Below are 17,664 nucleotides of genomic sequence, written 5' to 3'. Positions count from 1 at the left end.
CCCTGAGCTTGTTTGCTAATTACATTTGCAATTACAAACATGACAAATATATTATTATACAGTGCGTTCCACCTCTAGCAGGCATGTTCCTCCTCACGAACAGTCACTTTCAGCAGCAGAGCTCTCAAGCACTCTATGATCTACAAAGTACACTGTGCTTCAGCAGCACAAGTCATTTTGTGGACATGTCTTGTGCTCTGAAGAAGGAACTTTACAGAGGGGCAATACAGGGGGAGCAAAATTTAAAATAAAGGAACAAGTTACTAAAATTTAATGTTGCAAAAATTAATTGCCAGCACTTAACTAAGCTCTCACCAGGGCAGTCATCATCATTCCTAAATAACAAAACAATGTGTTCTCTCTCCACCTGCAGACCCTGGCACACTCTGCAAAGTCAAACTGACACCTTGAGTTCCCCATGCCTGTCACTAAAATACAGTAGGGCATGGAAAGAAGGCAAGATGTAGAAAAATCATCATAGCTAGATGATCACAGCCAGCACACTCCTGGTCCTCTATGAAACCTCTGATGATTATTTTTATGTGTATGGGAAGAGTGCTTAGGAACCCATCACCACACTCCTGGTGCTAAGCATTGTACAGCTGCTAAAACTACTTAACTGCACATGCAAACTAAAAAGCCCCTTGTATTCTCCAACTGCAAAATGAATTTAATTTAATTCTGCAAAACAGAGATGGACTTGCCGGGAAGAATCTGCCCAGTCTCCAAGATCTACAATAGGGTTGCACACAAACCAAAACCCTTGTTGCAAATAGTGCGCTCTGGATTCTGGAACACATAATAGAGTGGACAGAAATAGGAGAAGGGAGTTTGGGCTTTTATAGCCTGCATATTCTACATTTTTTTCTATTTCCCTAATTAAAAGCATCCTAGGCACTGAGTATTCCTTGAAGGTGTTATCCCAAGAACGTCCATCAGCCCAGCAGAGAATACTGTGTTCATTTAGGTTTAGATATACCGTCTTCCCCCTTCTTGTGTTTCCTTAGAGAGTTTATGTCCTCTCAAAGCATTAAATCTTTAGGAGAGAGTATGGCTAGCACTAGCATGTTACTCCTTATTGGGCTAAAATTATTCAGAGTTTTAAAAATATCCAGAAGCGTGAAATTAAGAACACTAGGAATCAGACATAAGTAATGCAGCAGAGAAACGGCTGAGGGTCATCGAGGAGAAGGGAGGAGAAGGGACTAAGGAACATTCTCTTTGAGAGGAAGGGACTAGGATCCGAAATCTTTGCCACAGCAAGTTTCTCTGATGCAATCTTTCCAAAGTCTTTTCCCTCTTGAGCTAAATGCAATATCTATCGATTACCTCAAATCAATACAATGAAAAAATTCCTGTTTGGTGTTGGGGGGCGTTTAAAAATAAATTGATCTTTCCACATTTCTCAATAATTTATATGATTAGACTGTTTCTTTAAAAACATGGAATTTTGGAAAGGGATAGGAATGTTAATAAAAATCCAATAAAATCCTACAGAATTACCAAATTCCAGGGTCAGCCCAATACTTGACAAGCTTAATACAGCATGTCCCAAACCTGAGAGAGGAAATCTGCTCAGGGAACACAGATCCTAGTTCCTTTTCCTTATAAATGCTTCTCAATTTACTCTGCCAATTAAATGAAATAAAATTTAAGAAATAAATTAAAATAAAATAAAAACAAAACAACTTCTCCTCCCTAGTCCAAATTTTTAGAGATGCGCGAAACAAACAGCTGCATGCACTGCTTCACTCAAATTTTTTCTCATTCTCTGGCTATGGAGGTTTCCAAGAACCTCTAAAATCAAATCACATTTCTTCAGTCCATAAATCAGAATCAACAAAAACAACAGATTTGCTTATTGTCTCTAAAGTTCCTGAATGTATGCCTTCACTGGATCAGAATTCCAATACTGTCTCTTTATCATCACTTAAAGAACCTATCCCTTTTTTCTTTTTTACTTGTTTTCTGATTCTAAAATAATTGTCATATTTATTAGAACAGCAATTTGTGCATCTCTTTTTATATTATATGAAATATATAAAAAGACAACATCTGGCAGGATGCCCTTACTTGCCAATGATTTTTATTTTCCCCTTGTTATGGTAACTTGGTCAGTTTCTCTTGTTTATAAAGGATACTAATTTGAAATGTCAGTGGTATTTTCCTACAGTCCTATCAACAACATCTCAGGCAGTGACTAAAATTAGACAGAAAAAAGAACCTCTCCTCTCCTTTGGGACAGTGAAGCTAAAACTAAAGGGTAAAAGCGCCAGATTTTACTCCTCTGTTAAACAGCGATAGACGCGCTTCCAGAAGATACAGTAATGGCATTTAATGTACACCTATATGCATAAATATGCCTGTGTATGTACACATTTTGTATGTGCTGGCGCATGGGGAGTATATAACAAACTGCAGACAGACTTTGTCAGTATAGTGTAACTAATGTATTAACTCCACCTGCCCTGACCTGTGAGATTAACAACAGACACAATACATTTGCTTTGTTTGTTTGTTAATTCTTACAAAAGGGTCCTCCTCTGAGCCGTTTCACCTGCCACGGACAGAACTTTACCCAAACTGGTACACAGAAACACTGAGGGGGTTGCTCAAAATAGTATTCTAAAGCGCTTCAAATCAAGTATCTACACCAAACACGCACACACACACACGTACGGTAAACACTTAGGAACAAATGCCTCCTCATTGTCATTGCAAAATATCACACTGCAGGAAACAATGCATGGCAAAGACCAGAACTTCCTTCTTGACTCCCTGTATAACTTGTCAAGTCAACCTGCACACAGGTAGAAGGAAAGGGGATGTTTACTACTCAAGGAAGGCAAAATCCTAAGTATAATGGTCTTTGATTAGAGGCGAGGCATTCCTTTGCTTAGCTACTCCTTGTTTGGACTTATCCTGGATTTGGAAATCATGTAAAATTTAGATCTTTTGCCTCTGAAATGGAGGGGTATACCTTTTTTAATTTTTCTGCTTCATTCTTGCTCTTGTCCATATTTAATATGTATGCTACAACTCCCAAGAAATTATATGGACCACCCAGTGCACCAAGCCTACTGGTGCTCCTACTGTGGCAAAATGTAAACATAAAGAAACATCTCTCGTATTTTAAAATTTGTATTCAATTTAACGTTCAGTTTGTGAAAAAGGAAACACAATCAAGTGCAACAGTTTTGGAAGTAGTATTTCAATAGCCAATATTCACCATAATAAATCATTTTAACTAGAGTAACATGCTACACAAGTAGATAAAGATACAAGCACATATTAACCTTTAAAATTCACTATACAGTATACCTGCAGAATTCACACACTGTGGGTAACTGGGTAAATATATATACACTGGGCCAAATTCAATCTTGAGTATCACCTGTGCAATCTCACTAAAATATTGTCTCAGTTACACTTAGGTGTAAATCAAAGCAAAAACTCACTCATTGCACAGATGTGTTTTTAAGGCTTCTTACATCTTCCCTCCCTCTTTTTGACTATCTAGATTTTGCCATAGCTTCAATAGCATTTGTAACATTGTTCTGCCTCTAACTTTTTTACGTTTTTAAATTTTAAAAAATGGGATTTCCCCCCTAATGTTCTCAATTTAGTTTCTTCTCTCTCCATCCTCACACCAAAAGTTTTTCCATCTCAAAGGGCAGTCCTCATACCCCGCTTCAAAGCTAAGGGTCTCAGTGGCACATCTTCCAGGGCCACCTTTCTTAGTCTCTTCGGAAGCTAAAGTTAAGAGGCACAAGCATAACTGAAGTGCTCTGGATGCACTGCTGTCAGGGGCTGTCCAGGAAGACTATCAAATAGTAAAAGCTGCTAACAGTAATCAAACGTACAGTTTACTTTTATTGTGTACATGCTATTTGGATTCCTCTTTGGAATTTCAAAAGTACAATGGATGAACAGAAAAAGTTAAGAGCTGATGAAGCAGTCAGTGATTATCACGCTACAAATCAAGCTGTTTTGGGTAGTGGTAACCACACTTTCTAATTTTGACTTTGTATTAAAAATACTTGATGGGATACAGTATGCATTTCCCTTAAGGATCTGTTTGTTTATTTTTAATTCAAAGTAGAACAGTCACAAATGAAGCACCAACAGGAACACAAAATCCACATGGGTTAGAGGGATGATTTCCATTAAAAATGTCTAATTTTAATGACATTGCTGGAAGCAGGGGAGTAAGGGAAAAAGGAAAGAGTGTAAGGACAAAAGAAATAAGAAAGGGTCAGGAAAAAGGGAAAGAGGCAGAAAACCAGTGTGGGGAATAAGGGGAAGATGAAAGATAACTATAACAAGGAGGGGGGCAAAAGTCATCATGTTAAATTTTTAATTCAATTTTAATTTCCACTATTTATAATTCAGTTATTAAACAATGAACCAGCCAAATGATTCTCGTCCATTGCTGATGACATCTGGAGCTCTTGTAGATGACACATGAATTAACACACAAACACACAAAAGAGGATGCAACTCAGATTTAGCGGAGAGGAGAGACGCACTTGAAAATGAATTGCACTATGTTTTAGATACAAATGGGGAGAGGATTTTGTCTCGTTTCCCAACTTCCCTGAAAGGATCGAATCCAACTTAATGATTTTACATATCACAGTAATGGGCACGTTTTAGCATAACCCACAAAGAATAAGAACCCTAGCAGGTGCTGAGGTATCTGTCATCAGTTCCAGCTTGGGATGCTTGCTCCACTCCATTCACTCTTCGCCATACTGCTTGCCCTGTCACCAACCTAGGATGGCTACACATTTCTGAGAGAATATCAAGTGAAGCTTTTACCTTTCGATTAAAATCAGTGAAGCCGGTAAAAATATCTGTTTTAATGGATCTACTTTGTGTGGACAGTATAGGTCTGTTTATGTTCCCACCCACTAGTTCATCCAAGAGAAAATTTAGCTAGCCCTGAGCGCAAACAGAAAGTAAATCTACGAGAACAGAAGCACATTGCACATTTTCCGTATTTTATTGGCCTGGGTTCCCGGGATATGAAGCATTAAAGAAAGAACTTACAAGAAGACAATCGTAAAAACTCACTTAAAGTAACTCAAGTCCAATCAAACTGTGGGGAGGTTTCCTTAAGTAAAAGCAGCAGCTCTGAGCAAGCTTTCTTCTCTGCACCTGTTCTGAATGGAGATCTGCATCCTTGTAGCCCTCTGGCAGGAGCTAAATATTTACACCCTGTCATACAGCCCCTTTCCCACCTCCATGGCATTTGTCAAAAAGGTGGGAAACCTGTGACAGAATTTCTTCTCAAGGAGGGAAGAAAAGGAAATTAAAATTAAAAACTGTTTTCCCCTTCCCAACTCACAGCTGGACAATGCCCCGGCTCATGCAGGGCACCAGTGCCATCCCGTTATTTCCAACACAAGCAAAACAAAACAACAGACAAAGCGGGCACCTACTGGTTGTGGTAGCTGAGAGGGTCTGAGATGCAAAGTTCGGAAATGTCCATCAGTCCAGTTTAAGCATTCCCAGTTGGCAGAGAAAAGCAACTAAATCGCACTGTAGAGAGAGTGAAGGGAAAGAAAGACAGCCACAGACAGGGGACCAGACTCCAAGCAAAGGGACAAGAAAGGAGAGAAAGGGGGTGGGGAGGAAAGAGAGGAGACAGTTAAAGAGGGAAAGAGTGAGAGAGAGCAAGACATACGCACATCCACACACACACACTCATTCAGACACACTGAAACAAGCAGAGGGAAAGGAGACAGCTGAGAGGACACAGGCACAAGAGATTTAGTTCCCACTAACCCCACTGTAGCTTTAAGACTGAGAGACTGATGAATATGGCAATGCTGCTATTGGTTCGCTCTCAGGGGCTGGACTTGAAGTGACAGAGCAGAACTGGGGGGGGAAGATGGGTGAGAAGGAGGGAGGTGGGGGGTAAAGCAAGTGAGACTTCAATAGACTCACATACCCACACATGGGCTAATACCAGCAGAGGAGGAGAGTGCTGCTCACACAGCCAGAAGGCTTGTGATCCCACTGCCAGCCAGACAAAACCAGGGGGACAGCAAGTGACCTTCAGTCCTTTACACGGTCCCTGCTTGCCCTCTACTCTGACAGCAGGACTGAGCGAGAGCTGGACCTTGTGGCTGGTGGGTTTGCTTTGTGTTTTTGTTTGTTTCCAAATGCACAGCCTGCATGCTCCTCTCACTGCCTGTGACTACTGAAGAGTGCCAAGGGGAGTCAGCCCCAAAACCTTGTGCTTACTGTGCACATGCAACTCCTGACCATTTCCTCAAGTGATTGGGAACAAGAAAAACTGCTTTCATCAGAAGGCACAGCAGAAAAGCTGGGAGAAAGGAGAGACACAGCAGCGACAGCACTGCTCTATCTAGCAGCCTGTCACTGGATCCTAAATGCACATTGCTGACAGGCAGACCCAAGGGATCAAACCCCAAGCACGGAGAAAAGCCATGTTCCGGGTGGATCCTGCCTACTCCTGACAGATACCTGAGAGGTCGTTCTCTGTTTACACTTTGGCTGCACCTGGATAGCTTGAAATGCCAAAAATAGTCTTGCTGAGTTGAACCAAACTGAATGTGCATGTACAAGTCTGAATTAACAAGTGAAATTAACTTCTTGGCTTTACTGGCACTCATCAAAGCATGATGCCTTGTAGTCAGAAACCATGGTGATGGGCACCTTAGCAATGCAGATAACAGTAATATCAAATACAATCCCCCTGACCCAGTCTGAAAATGCAGTTTATTGTGACACGTACCTCTCAGTTGTCTTATTCACCGACATACCATGCTTCTCTGAGAGGGTCACTTACGAAGTTTTGTTAGTATCAGCAAAATATTCCGATCCTGACATGAAAGGTGCTTTCTTTATAAGCCACGTGCATGCCAATGTGCTTACACACATGGTAGTCCAAATATACACCAAAATACACCCACATATAAATTAATCTATACATGCATAGATGCATGCACTGTTGCAATCAAACACATTACTCCTCCTGTAGACTTATATGTATACTGTGAATACACAGTCGAACAAATACACATCTAATACAAGACCATATGTGTATACAAGTCTATGCTGGGCATGAATAATGACATAGCCTTGGTTTTGCATACTTAAGTACACACTCTCTAATAGTCACAATCAAATACAAACCCTCAAATTCACACACCCATATAAAAAAAATAGGGCCTGATTCCCATCTCACAGCAACATAAGTCAGCAGTAATATCAGTACAATCCATGGATTTATATTGATATGAAACCTGTGTAAATAAAATCAGGATCAGTCTTTCAGGGTAGCACATTGTATGTCCATTCATTTATACACCCAGTCAAATCTTAGGCTTCGCCTATCATACATCCTTACTCTTACGCCCACAGGGACATTTTCAAAGCCCTACACAGACTTACCAGCTGTTATTGGACCATAGGAGCTCGTAACACCCATACCACCTTGATTACACAAATTTTCACCTACAGATCTTGCATTTAACTTGACTCAACCAAACCTACCCAAACACTCTTAATCATGAACATAGGCATTTGTCATACACCTGCTTCTAATTTACATAGTCTGTTGCTGAAGTCTGTCCCATACAAATTGTATGACAGGATCTATTTGTCTGTTGTTATCCTCTGTGTTCTAAGCTAGATTTGGACATTTTTACTTCTCTCTGCCTTGTTTTCTACTTTATCTTCTGATATTTGCTACTTCCCAAAATTAATTCATTTAATAAATAATCAAGAAACATAGATATCTTTTTGAAGGCAAAATCATACCAAGAAGACAGCAGACCCTCTTGCTCTCATGTTCCAGGAGAAAAAAATAATAATAATAATAATAATAATACTTAAATGAGCGCCAACAGGAGATTGCTTTACAAAAAAAATTAGAATCCAATTTGAGCCCATAATGGTGGACAATGAATGATATACAGAGTGCAAAGCAGATCATGTCTATTCAGCTGAAGAGGATTGCAGAACAGCAGGTAAAATTTGACTTGACTAAGTATACAGTAATATACCCTGCCCACCTTAGTCTGAAGCTTGTCAAATAAGCTAAGGGGCTCAGTATTGGCAGGACACAGAGATAAAGAATGAGGAAAATAATGGGAGAGATCCTTACCTGGTGTAAATCAGCATAGCTCCATAAATCCCCATTAAGTCAATATGGCTACATCGATTTACATTTACAGAGGAGCTAACCCTATACAGAACTATAATTAAAGCTTTGTACAAAATAGTGGTATGACTTCACCTGGGAACAATGCTGGATTCTCACAACTCACTTTAAGCTAGAACAGACCAAAAAAACCCACCTCAGCAGCATGACAAGAATGGTTAGAGGTACCTTATCGTGGGACTTGTAGAAGATGACATTTCAAAAGAGGAGTGAGAGAAGACTCATTTATGATATCCGACTACAGCAGAATCTTGATAACAGTGGACTGCAGATAAGTGAGATCCCGTTACTCAAGATTCCTCTAGTAAAAGCTCTACCTCCCTCTTTGACCATTTTCCCAAGAGAATAAGATATTTAGTAAACACAAATAAAAAGGAAAGGATCTATATAATGCAGCATATTATTAAGCTGTTCATGGCTGAGGAGGCCATCAATACAAATTGTGCGCCTTCATTTTGGGACTTTCTGAACATGAATAGCATTTCACCTGTTAGAGCCAAGACAATGAAATAAGAAGAAAAAAAAACAAACCTCATGCTAAATAATAGCAAGGGGATTAGTTGTGTATTACACCCTCCCAGATACAACACTGCCAGGTGCACTGCGAGACATTTAATGCCATTTTTTGCACAAGATACATTGGCCCATCTCTGTCAGAAATGGGATACTGAATTGATAAAGCAAGAGTTTGGTCCATGATAGGAAACCTTAATTTATGCTCTATTGTACATTAAAGAGTGAGCCTGTGGAAAAAATACATTTGTATACAGTCAAAGCATCAACCTTGCTTAATGCTGCATAAATAAAGAGGTGAGGCTGAGGCTTTATTTCTTAAGCCAAAACTCTGGATATTGTGAGAATGTTCTACTATTAGTCCCTTAGTTCTGTTAGACCAGAAAATTATTTTTACAGATGCTGTATGAAAATAATGGTTACACTGTGTACTAAAGCTAGTGATAGAAAATTGGAAAAAAAGTCTTGAAGATTCAGCACAGGTATGCTTAGAAGCTTATGCAAAGCTTTGTGCTCCCCAGCTTTCACAACCATATCTTCATAATCTTTCCCTACCTAAAGATTCTGACTGTCCACATAACCTGATGTGCAAGAGGTGTAATGGCCTTTCCATTCCATTGGGAAATGAGCTATTTATTCTCTCCACCATGGTATAGAGGCAATCACTGGCTTACTGGGTTATTGCTGGTCCCATTTTCAAAAAGGAAAGGTGGAGTGGTCAGCATTTATGCCTCAGAGCATACCAGAGGACTGCAGAACCATTCCCTATATAGTGTAAAAGCCCCCCCTGCCCATAAGGTTAAGAAGTTCTGTTGGAATGAAAAAAGGCCTTTGACTCACCCAAGTTTTACAAGACCACAGTGCACTCTGAGAGCATCTTTAAATTACGAGTAGCAAGTCTGTATGGCCTAGCAAGAGGATTATTGGGACTCCATATCAGAGTGGAGAAGCAGATAAACTTGCCATTTTTAAAGGAGATGTGACTGGGGAATGGAGAGAATAAGCAACTGAGTACTTCTTGTAGGAGTCTGAGGTCAGCCCAGAGAGCAGGCCATTCAGTAACTACTGGTACTAAAAGGAAGGCAATAGGGTATCCAGATGTGTTGTTGATGAGAATTTCTAATGACACATGATCACAACAGAGTAGATAGAAAAAGGCACAAGGGCCATGTGGCTGGGTGAGCTCTCTCCCACTTTAAAATGGGCAAAACTTGATTCAAGGGTGGTAACAGATTCTGCTTGGTTCTCGTTTTACTAAAACCAATTCCTTCATTGTGTAGTCTTGCCCACTTACTGCATCCTGACTGGTGGAGAGAGCAGAAGCATATCATGCAATTTCACATGATAAGAGGCCAAACAAGTGACTAGTCTTTCATAGGGGTGCTGCTTTCCCCAACTGTTCAAATTTTGTGCTTAAATTTTTATGAGGGCCTAACATATGAGCGAGACGAGCCATGCAATTGACTGGCACAGGCTCCATGTGGTCTAATTAACTGATAATGTTAACACAATGGGGGTTTGTGTTCTGATAATGGGTTCCTGCTGACAGAGCACTGCCCAGGCGAACAGGAGGTGGAAATTTGTGCAGTGGCTGCAGAGATCCATTATTGGTGCAAAAGTTAATATTAGCACTTTAGATCCAATGTAAAGGAACAAATGAACCATTCCACACCTCTGAAGTAGAAACAAAGTCCTTCACCCTCATCAGGAGTCTGAGAGAACAGTCTCTATGGGCTCTGTTGGATCCACCATCTTGAATTCCCCAGACAGAGAAGTCCAGGAATTCAAAGAGCTGGTTTTGGAGCTTGAGAGGCTTCATTACAGCTTCAGAAAACTTCTAACTTCCATAACCCACAAAGAGATCAAAGATGGCAACAATAGCCCGAATGCTGCCCTCTCTGAGACCTGTTAAGTTAAGAGCAAGAGTTCTTTGTTGAAGAAGCTTTTCTAAACAAATAGGGAAGATGGTGGAGGGTGTCAGACTGACAGCCAGAAAACTGAAATACTGCCTTTTTATCTGCAGGGGAATGGATAGCAGCTGCAAGGTGGGCACTACAGCATCCAGGTGAGTTTCCCCCACGTACATGGTCTACATTTGTCAATCTGTCTAGACCTTATGTAAAAGAATCATCTTTGAAGAGGTAAAAATACAAATACCAGACCTCCACTGTATTTCTAGGTCCCTGTACAGAGTATGCTAAAAAGTAAGCCTTTGTGAGGTAAGTGTTTTGGTGGTTTTCGTAATGTGGGCATCTAGATGTATACTTTTGCAGTCAATTTCATGAAAATAGTCAGCAGGTAATAATGACTTTCATTCACTATGAAAATGTCCTATATGTAAATGATCAGTATTGGCTCAGTGTCAATTCCCCAAGCTTTCTAAAAAAACCCCAGAAAATTCATATCACCTAAGTTGATCTTCTGAGAGCTGAGGGACAGATATTTTTTTCTGTTCTTTAATGACTAAGCTACTTTCTGATAGATTAATTTTTACTTTTTAACATTTATCATGGAATAATGGTCAACTTTCCAACAAGCTGACTGATTGACTGACAGAAAATTCATTTGGTTTAATATCAGAGCAACCTGCAAATCATGCCAAGCAAACCAGATTTTACTCTTTGATAAAACTGTGGGTTTTGTGGATAAAGGAAATACTGCGGATTGCAAAGATCTAGCATTGTTTTGTACCTATCCAATATGATTACTCGCAATATTCTCATGGGAAAGTCAGGGAGGTGGAAGTTGCATGCAGGAGAAATTAGATGCAATGCTTCAGAGAGATGGGCAGAGTAACTTGCTGCACTTATTCTTAAGTCTGTGTTGGGGAGAGAGTCACTGTATGTCTACAAGGCACAATGCAGTTCACAGCTAGCTCATGTACTGAAGGCAGAGTAGCTGTGTTAGCACAGCAATCCACTAGGCAAATAACATTGGCATGATCAACAAAAAATCATTATTTTATACCATTTATGACACTACTCGTCATACTGCTAACTAGAAATTCACAGATGTCACTATGCTGCACACCATCGTCACTCAGCTTCACAATGGCAGTGGTTGTGGGGCTAAAACACTAATCCTCTAGTCCCAAAGCATGGTCTCAAACTATGGGAGCTAAACAGGAATCTCTCTCAGCTATTGGTAGCATATACCACTCCCTCTCAGACACATGCCAGAACAAATAAGGCAGACATAAGTGTAGTTCCCTGCTGTAACTCACAGGACTTCACAAGAACCACTATGAGTTACAACAGTCCCCCAGACCCAACAGATGCTCACTGTTGGGTCCTGGGGGTTGGGGAATACAGCTGCAATTTGGAGTGGCTGCATGTCTAGAGCTGCTCTCTCCTAGGCCTGCCTATCCGCCTCCCTGCCCTGGTTCTGTCTTCACAATGTGGTGATGCAGGGGAGGGAACAGAAGGAGTTCAGTCTGGGGCTTTTTCAGCCAGCTCTGGAGGGTGGGATGAGTGGATTGGAGCCCTCCCCCTCTGCTCCCACCTTGTCTTGCCTGGCCCCGCCAACAGTATGTGCTGACAGACATTAATGAAGGTGCTCCATTTAGGACCATCTTCAACTGAACCTTCATGTAATGTCATGGGACTGTCATGGGATCAGGCCCTTTTAAAGTGCTCTGCAGCTATGCACTTGTTTTTGGTCTCAGCTGTACAGCACTTCCAGGGGCCAGACTGGGTGAAAATTGTAACTTCTCTCTGTGCCTGTAAAAGACCAGCATAGGGAAGACTATTACCACTTTCCCCTGAAACCTTTGTCTAACATCTCCCCAGCCACATAGTTATTCCAATAAAAGTTATTACCAGAAAACCTTGCTTCCCATATATTGCCTGGACCATCATGGCTACAACACTTCTACTATACACAGATGATGTAAAATGCATGCTGCATCCATTGAGATGATTCATACACCACTAAGACAATTTCCTAACATCAGGCCAGCTCCACACAGACTGTTCTTCACCTGAAATGGTCAGCTACCAAGAGTATAATTAAGAATGTACTTTTAATTTGGAGAGTGAGACAAGGGGTGTGCGCTATGCATTTATGATGGGGTACTAGTGATGCGCAGAAAGATGGATGGATGTGTGTAGATTAAACTTTTTTTATGTTAATGGGATTTGCACACAAGCAACTTTAACCCTTTGTTGTTATTATTATTTTTTACAAAGGAATATATGCACCAGCCAATTCATTCAGATTACTATTAGCCTTCAGACCAATGACATTACTAACTGGTAGTTATCAGACTCTTGGGAGATGGGTCAGTTCATTGTTTTCATTTTAGAGATTTACAAACTGAAGAAGTGAAAGGTTAAGTCATTTGCCCAAAATCATAAAGCAAACGTACTTGTGGCAGAGCAGGGCATCAAGTCAAGTCACTGGCTCCCTGTCTTTTTTCTAACCTCAAAATTCTGTCCCCAAACTGTGGTTTTTCAAGATTGTTAGATCCAGGAAAGTAACTATTAATTTTTCCCTATTTTGATGCTTGTAAACAATTATGTTAAGCAGTCCTGAGACAGAGATAAAGATAACCAGTTAGAAATTCTCGGTGGGAACGTAGAAGACAATCAAAACAGCAGTCACTATTCTGTGGAGCTCGTGCTGTTTTACTCTTCTATACCCGCTTTCCCTTTTTAGTAGTAATTGCAGGGCAAGCTCAGTTTCCAGAATTGAGCATGCTCCTGCTGACACCCCAATACAAGTACATGCACAGAAAAGCATTCCAGACAGAGAGCCATATCTTCAGTGGGATGGCAAATACAGGGTAGGAGCTGGGTAAGGAGAATATTGCCAAATAGAAAAAACTAAATGTAGCTGAGGAGGTTTCCTTATTTTCCAGCTTAAAAAAAGAAGATTGGAAGAGAGGTGAGAGGGAAGAAGAGAACCAGGGAGTACTTGAACAATCAACTCATGCCCTTTACCCCCAAAATGTTTCATTGGGATTCACAGTATTTCTGCCAACATCTTTATTAATCTGATTTTTAAATATATATTTGCATAAGTCCAATTTAACTACAGCAGCCAGCAGCTTGGCACCAACAAAAGAGGCAAATGGTTATAGAGGCAGATGGAGGGATCTTTTGGACCAAGCAGACCTGGATGAGAGTTATGGTTTGGCTCTTTAACTTTGACCTACCAGTGATACTCTCTCCTGCAGTTCCTCCATTTACTGTATTACACTCAGCCCTTGATCAGGCCACACTGCTAGGACAGAACACAAGAGAGGCATTCACTGGCAAGTGACCTTATTTGGGCTGACAGTTACTTATTTTCTATTAGCATGCTTCTCTCTTCTCCCCAGCAGGGGAGAGATGGAGCCTCCCCTATCCCCTGAGACCTCAGAGCCACTGCGCAGTCAAGAGGGCAGCACCTGGGTCATTTGTTGGGTTAGCGGGGAGGAGACATAAAAGGATTAAAGGACCCTGAAATACCTTTACTTGGGATGTCACCAATACCAACAGCAGTGAGACTTCAAAGTTCTCCAACAGAAGTCAAACAGAACATGGTCACCTTTTACACTGTTCCACAGTCCAGGATAAAAAAGTCAGGGGTATGGAAAAGGTTAAGAGGATGTTCATTCACTCCTCTGGTATGAGGTGTGTTTTAGCTTCTCTTTTTAAACACTTTTCACTCTAACCCAAAAGAAAAAAAAAAAAACAAACCTTCAGGAACCAAATGTTTCTAAGGCCAAGCTCTCATCTGATCACAAAGAAATGTCTGTTCTTGTCAAAAGAAATAATAGTTATTTGCTATTAGATACAAGGAACGAATCAAAGGATCATTAGCTTATGTGCGGTTAGGGATGCATGTTAACCATTCCAATGGAGAACGGCAAAAACTGAAATGCCCTGCGGCTAGCACTGTTGAGAGAATGGGCTGGGTAGGGAAGAAGAGAAGTGTTTTGTGTTTCATAGTTTCTGACTGGGATGGAGGGGGACAATCAGGTTGCTCCCCACCACCCTTCCCTGAAGGATGAGCGAGAGCATTGCAGCTTCATAGACAGCAGGACTCCAACATTACAATGAAACAAAAATGGTGCCTCTGGGGGCTAAGCTGGTTCCCAGAACAGGTATCGCAGTTTTGACTGCTTTATGAGAATTAGCAGGAAAAAAAGCAATTAGGAAGAAGTGGCTTGCTCAGAGTTCCCTTTCAACTCCACTTGGGCCCCAATCCTAAGGAAGGTGGAAAAGTCTGAAGATCACCCTTCAGCTTGTTTAAACTGTTGTCTGTGCATTAAGGCCGTGGGTTTGCCTTCACCCATCCACTCTCCCCTGAAATCCTAAGAACTCACCTCACCATAAAGAGGTACAGAGGCTCGTATCAGGTCACCAAACCTGCAATCCCAGGCTAACCTTTGTAAACAACACACCAAGTAATATGGAACAAAACAGCTGATGAGATGCCAAGACACCAGATGCCCAGTCAGCTGAGGACAGGTACAACTTGAAACAAGATGTCCCCATCCCAAGTCATCTACCCACACCTGCTTCATAAGTGCTGTAACTGCAAACAAGAAACTATAAATGCTCTGGTTAGAGTCACAAATGGTATAGGACAAGCTTCCTTCCAGCAGCTTTGACAGTGAATCCCTTTCCACACCAGCACCTCCCATACCCCATTATTCCATATCTATATCTGTCAAAATACCTAGATACCAAATCAGTTGCTCTGCCGCCTGGTATTCTATTGTTGAAATGCCTCCTAGCCACATAACGTCACTATGACCCTAGTGTTGTACCCCCATGGGGAGGGGTTGTAATGTGGGCAACATTTCATCCACAGCTGGGTTAAGTCCAGCACACTAGTTGAACTTGTTAGATAAAAACAAATAGGAAACTCAGTCTGTGCTTGTTACAGATATTCACTTGAACCCACCTGGCTGACTGCCCTCTCCACTTTTTGACGCATTTTAAAATTATAAGCCCTTGAAGTTGTGGCATAGCGTGGACAGAAGCCAAGGATGTCAGCAATCAAGTCCCTATCGTAAGTGAGATAAGGGACTTCACTAGAAGTCCCAATGCCGCTCTTGTTGCTCCTTAAGAAGAGTCATGTTTAACCTCAATAATATTAAAATGACACCTGAATCCAGTGTATTTTAAGTTTAGTCTCAGTGCTATAACCTCCCAGCAGCATCCTTGCTTCCAGGCCTCCTCAGTGCTTCCTAGGCAATGGCCCATTTTTGCTCTTCTAGTTTATCTTCATAAATGACTTGGGTTTTTTTTGGGAAGATATTAAGTCTTTATGGCTTTATTCTAGTGATGAGTAAGCACTGTTAACTCCTTCCTTCTGCTCCTCTACTGAGCCCACTGCGCTTCCATCAAATATTAAATGTTCAGCTGAAATCTATAGGCTCTGTCTAAGCATTTATAACCAGTTTATCAAACTTGCACTGTTCTGTTACTCATATATTCAGCAACTCAGCAGGGATGGACGAGCTACCTACTGATAGTGAGGGGCCACAAGATGCCACTACAACACCCCTGGAAACCACTGCAACAGTGGTTTCATGCGACTGCAGAGCCAGACAATGAGCAGAATGTAAGGGCAGTAGCAAGAGGAAAAGGATTTGTCAGGTCACGTGGAACTTCCTCAAATCGACAGTTCTGCAAACTAGACATACAAACGTGACTTGGAGATCCTGACTGCAGATCAGGTGAAAGATCCCAAGCTCTTGTCCAGCAAGAACCCTGCACTTCACACTGGCAATACTAATTTCATAGGAAGAGGCATTAAACAATTATTAACCAAGTAGAGCAGTTTAAAAAGAAAAAAACAACAGTTTTGGTCCTCAGCCACAATAGCATGGAAACCAACCACCAACCAGAGCACATCATTTGCTCATTCTAGTTTATAGTCAGCCATGTGGCAGCTGCGTTCTACCCAGATGCACTGGCAGTGTTTTGCAGAACAACCACAGAGAGGTATTTCATTCTGCCAGCAGCACAACACACAGACATACTAAACAGCCCAGCAAGTAAGCTGTATCAGAACATGCTAGCACATGCAGCAGAACAGCAGGTGGACTTACCTGCACAGACAAAACTGGGACATTGGCCGTGCAGCACACACATCTGACCTGAATGCACCATAGACATTGTTTTTATGATAATGCAGCTACACACAGGGCTTCTCTGGACTGAGCCGGACATTCTTTGGAACAAGGATAATTTATTCCCAAGTATTATATTATGTACATGCATGCATGTACTACACAAATACTAATACAGGGTATTAGTAATAGCTGCTTTCGGGGTCAGCTAACAACTGCTTATTAGGGGCATTTCACTGAACAAGTCAACTGACTGCCATTTTTGTTGTCTAGTTTTAGAAGAGAAAGGACTGACAGGCTAGAGGCTAATTAATTCTCAAATTTCTACTTGATGACTGAAAGGCCTCAACCAAGTCCTTTAACCTCTCAGTGCTCCTATGTTAGATCACCGCAAGGGTTTATTCATGGGTATTTATGAGGTTCTAAGTGAGCCTTAGATGTGCCCTAGAGGCTTTCATGCAAAGGGTGATAAGCTAAATGCTGCAATTCCCAGGAGAGAAAGACCCTGCACCATTCCTGTGCTCTGTACTTCTTGGATGCTGCTGGCCTAAGCCAGGGAGCCACTGTTCCTGGACCCATCTTCTTATAGGTTGTATCTGTAGGTAAAGCTATAGCTCTGCTCAATGAATTCAAACAGGAATACTAAAACCACAGAGGCAAAAAGAAATGAGTGAAGAGGAAAGGAATGATATCCACCAGCAGCTTCAGGATATGAAAGGCATCCAGTAGAAAACCAAGCACTGGGCATGGTTAGCAGAAGCACTCTTCAGTATGGAATTAAAGGAAGCTAGGTTGGAAGATACAGGCAGGGTCTAATAGCTGTGAAAGGGTTAATTCCCATTCCCCCAGAGCAGTAGGTCCCAACCATTGAGACAAGATCCTTAAA

General features: G+C 41.3%; 1 protein-coding gene across 3 annotated transcripts in view; it reads right to left on the bottom strand.

Moving 5' to 3' along the window:
- ESRRB (estrogen related receptor beta) overlaps positions 1-17,664 on the bottom strand; it is a 162,979-nt gene that overhangs the window by 103,747 nt on the left and 41,568 nt on the right. Inside the window, exon 1 of one of the 3 annotated variants that reach the window (XM_090033748.1) lies at positions 5,445-5,536. The exons of the other annotated variants lie outside the window; for them this stretch is intronic. Coding sequence (XP_089889874.1) covers positions 5,445-5,494 — 50 coding nt within the window. The 5' untranslated portion in view covers positions 5,495-5,536. Of the gene's footprint in view, positions 1-5,444; positions 5,537-17,664 lie in introns of those variants that run through there. 3 annotated transcript variants of the gene reach the window in all.

Source organism: Crocodylus siamensis, chromosome 2 (assembly GCF_052110815.1).
Source record: "Crocodylus siamensis isolate JL-2025a chromosome 2, ASM5211081v1, whole genome shotgun sequence".
Classification (NCBI taxonomy): Eukaryota; Metazoa; Chordata; order Crocodylia; family Crocodylidae; genus Crocodylus; species Crocodylus siamensis.
The sequence above is the reverse complement of the archived record's forward strand: the minus strand, read 5'-3'. Positions and strand labels throughout refer to the sequence as shown.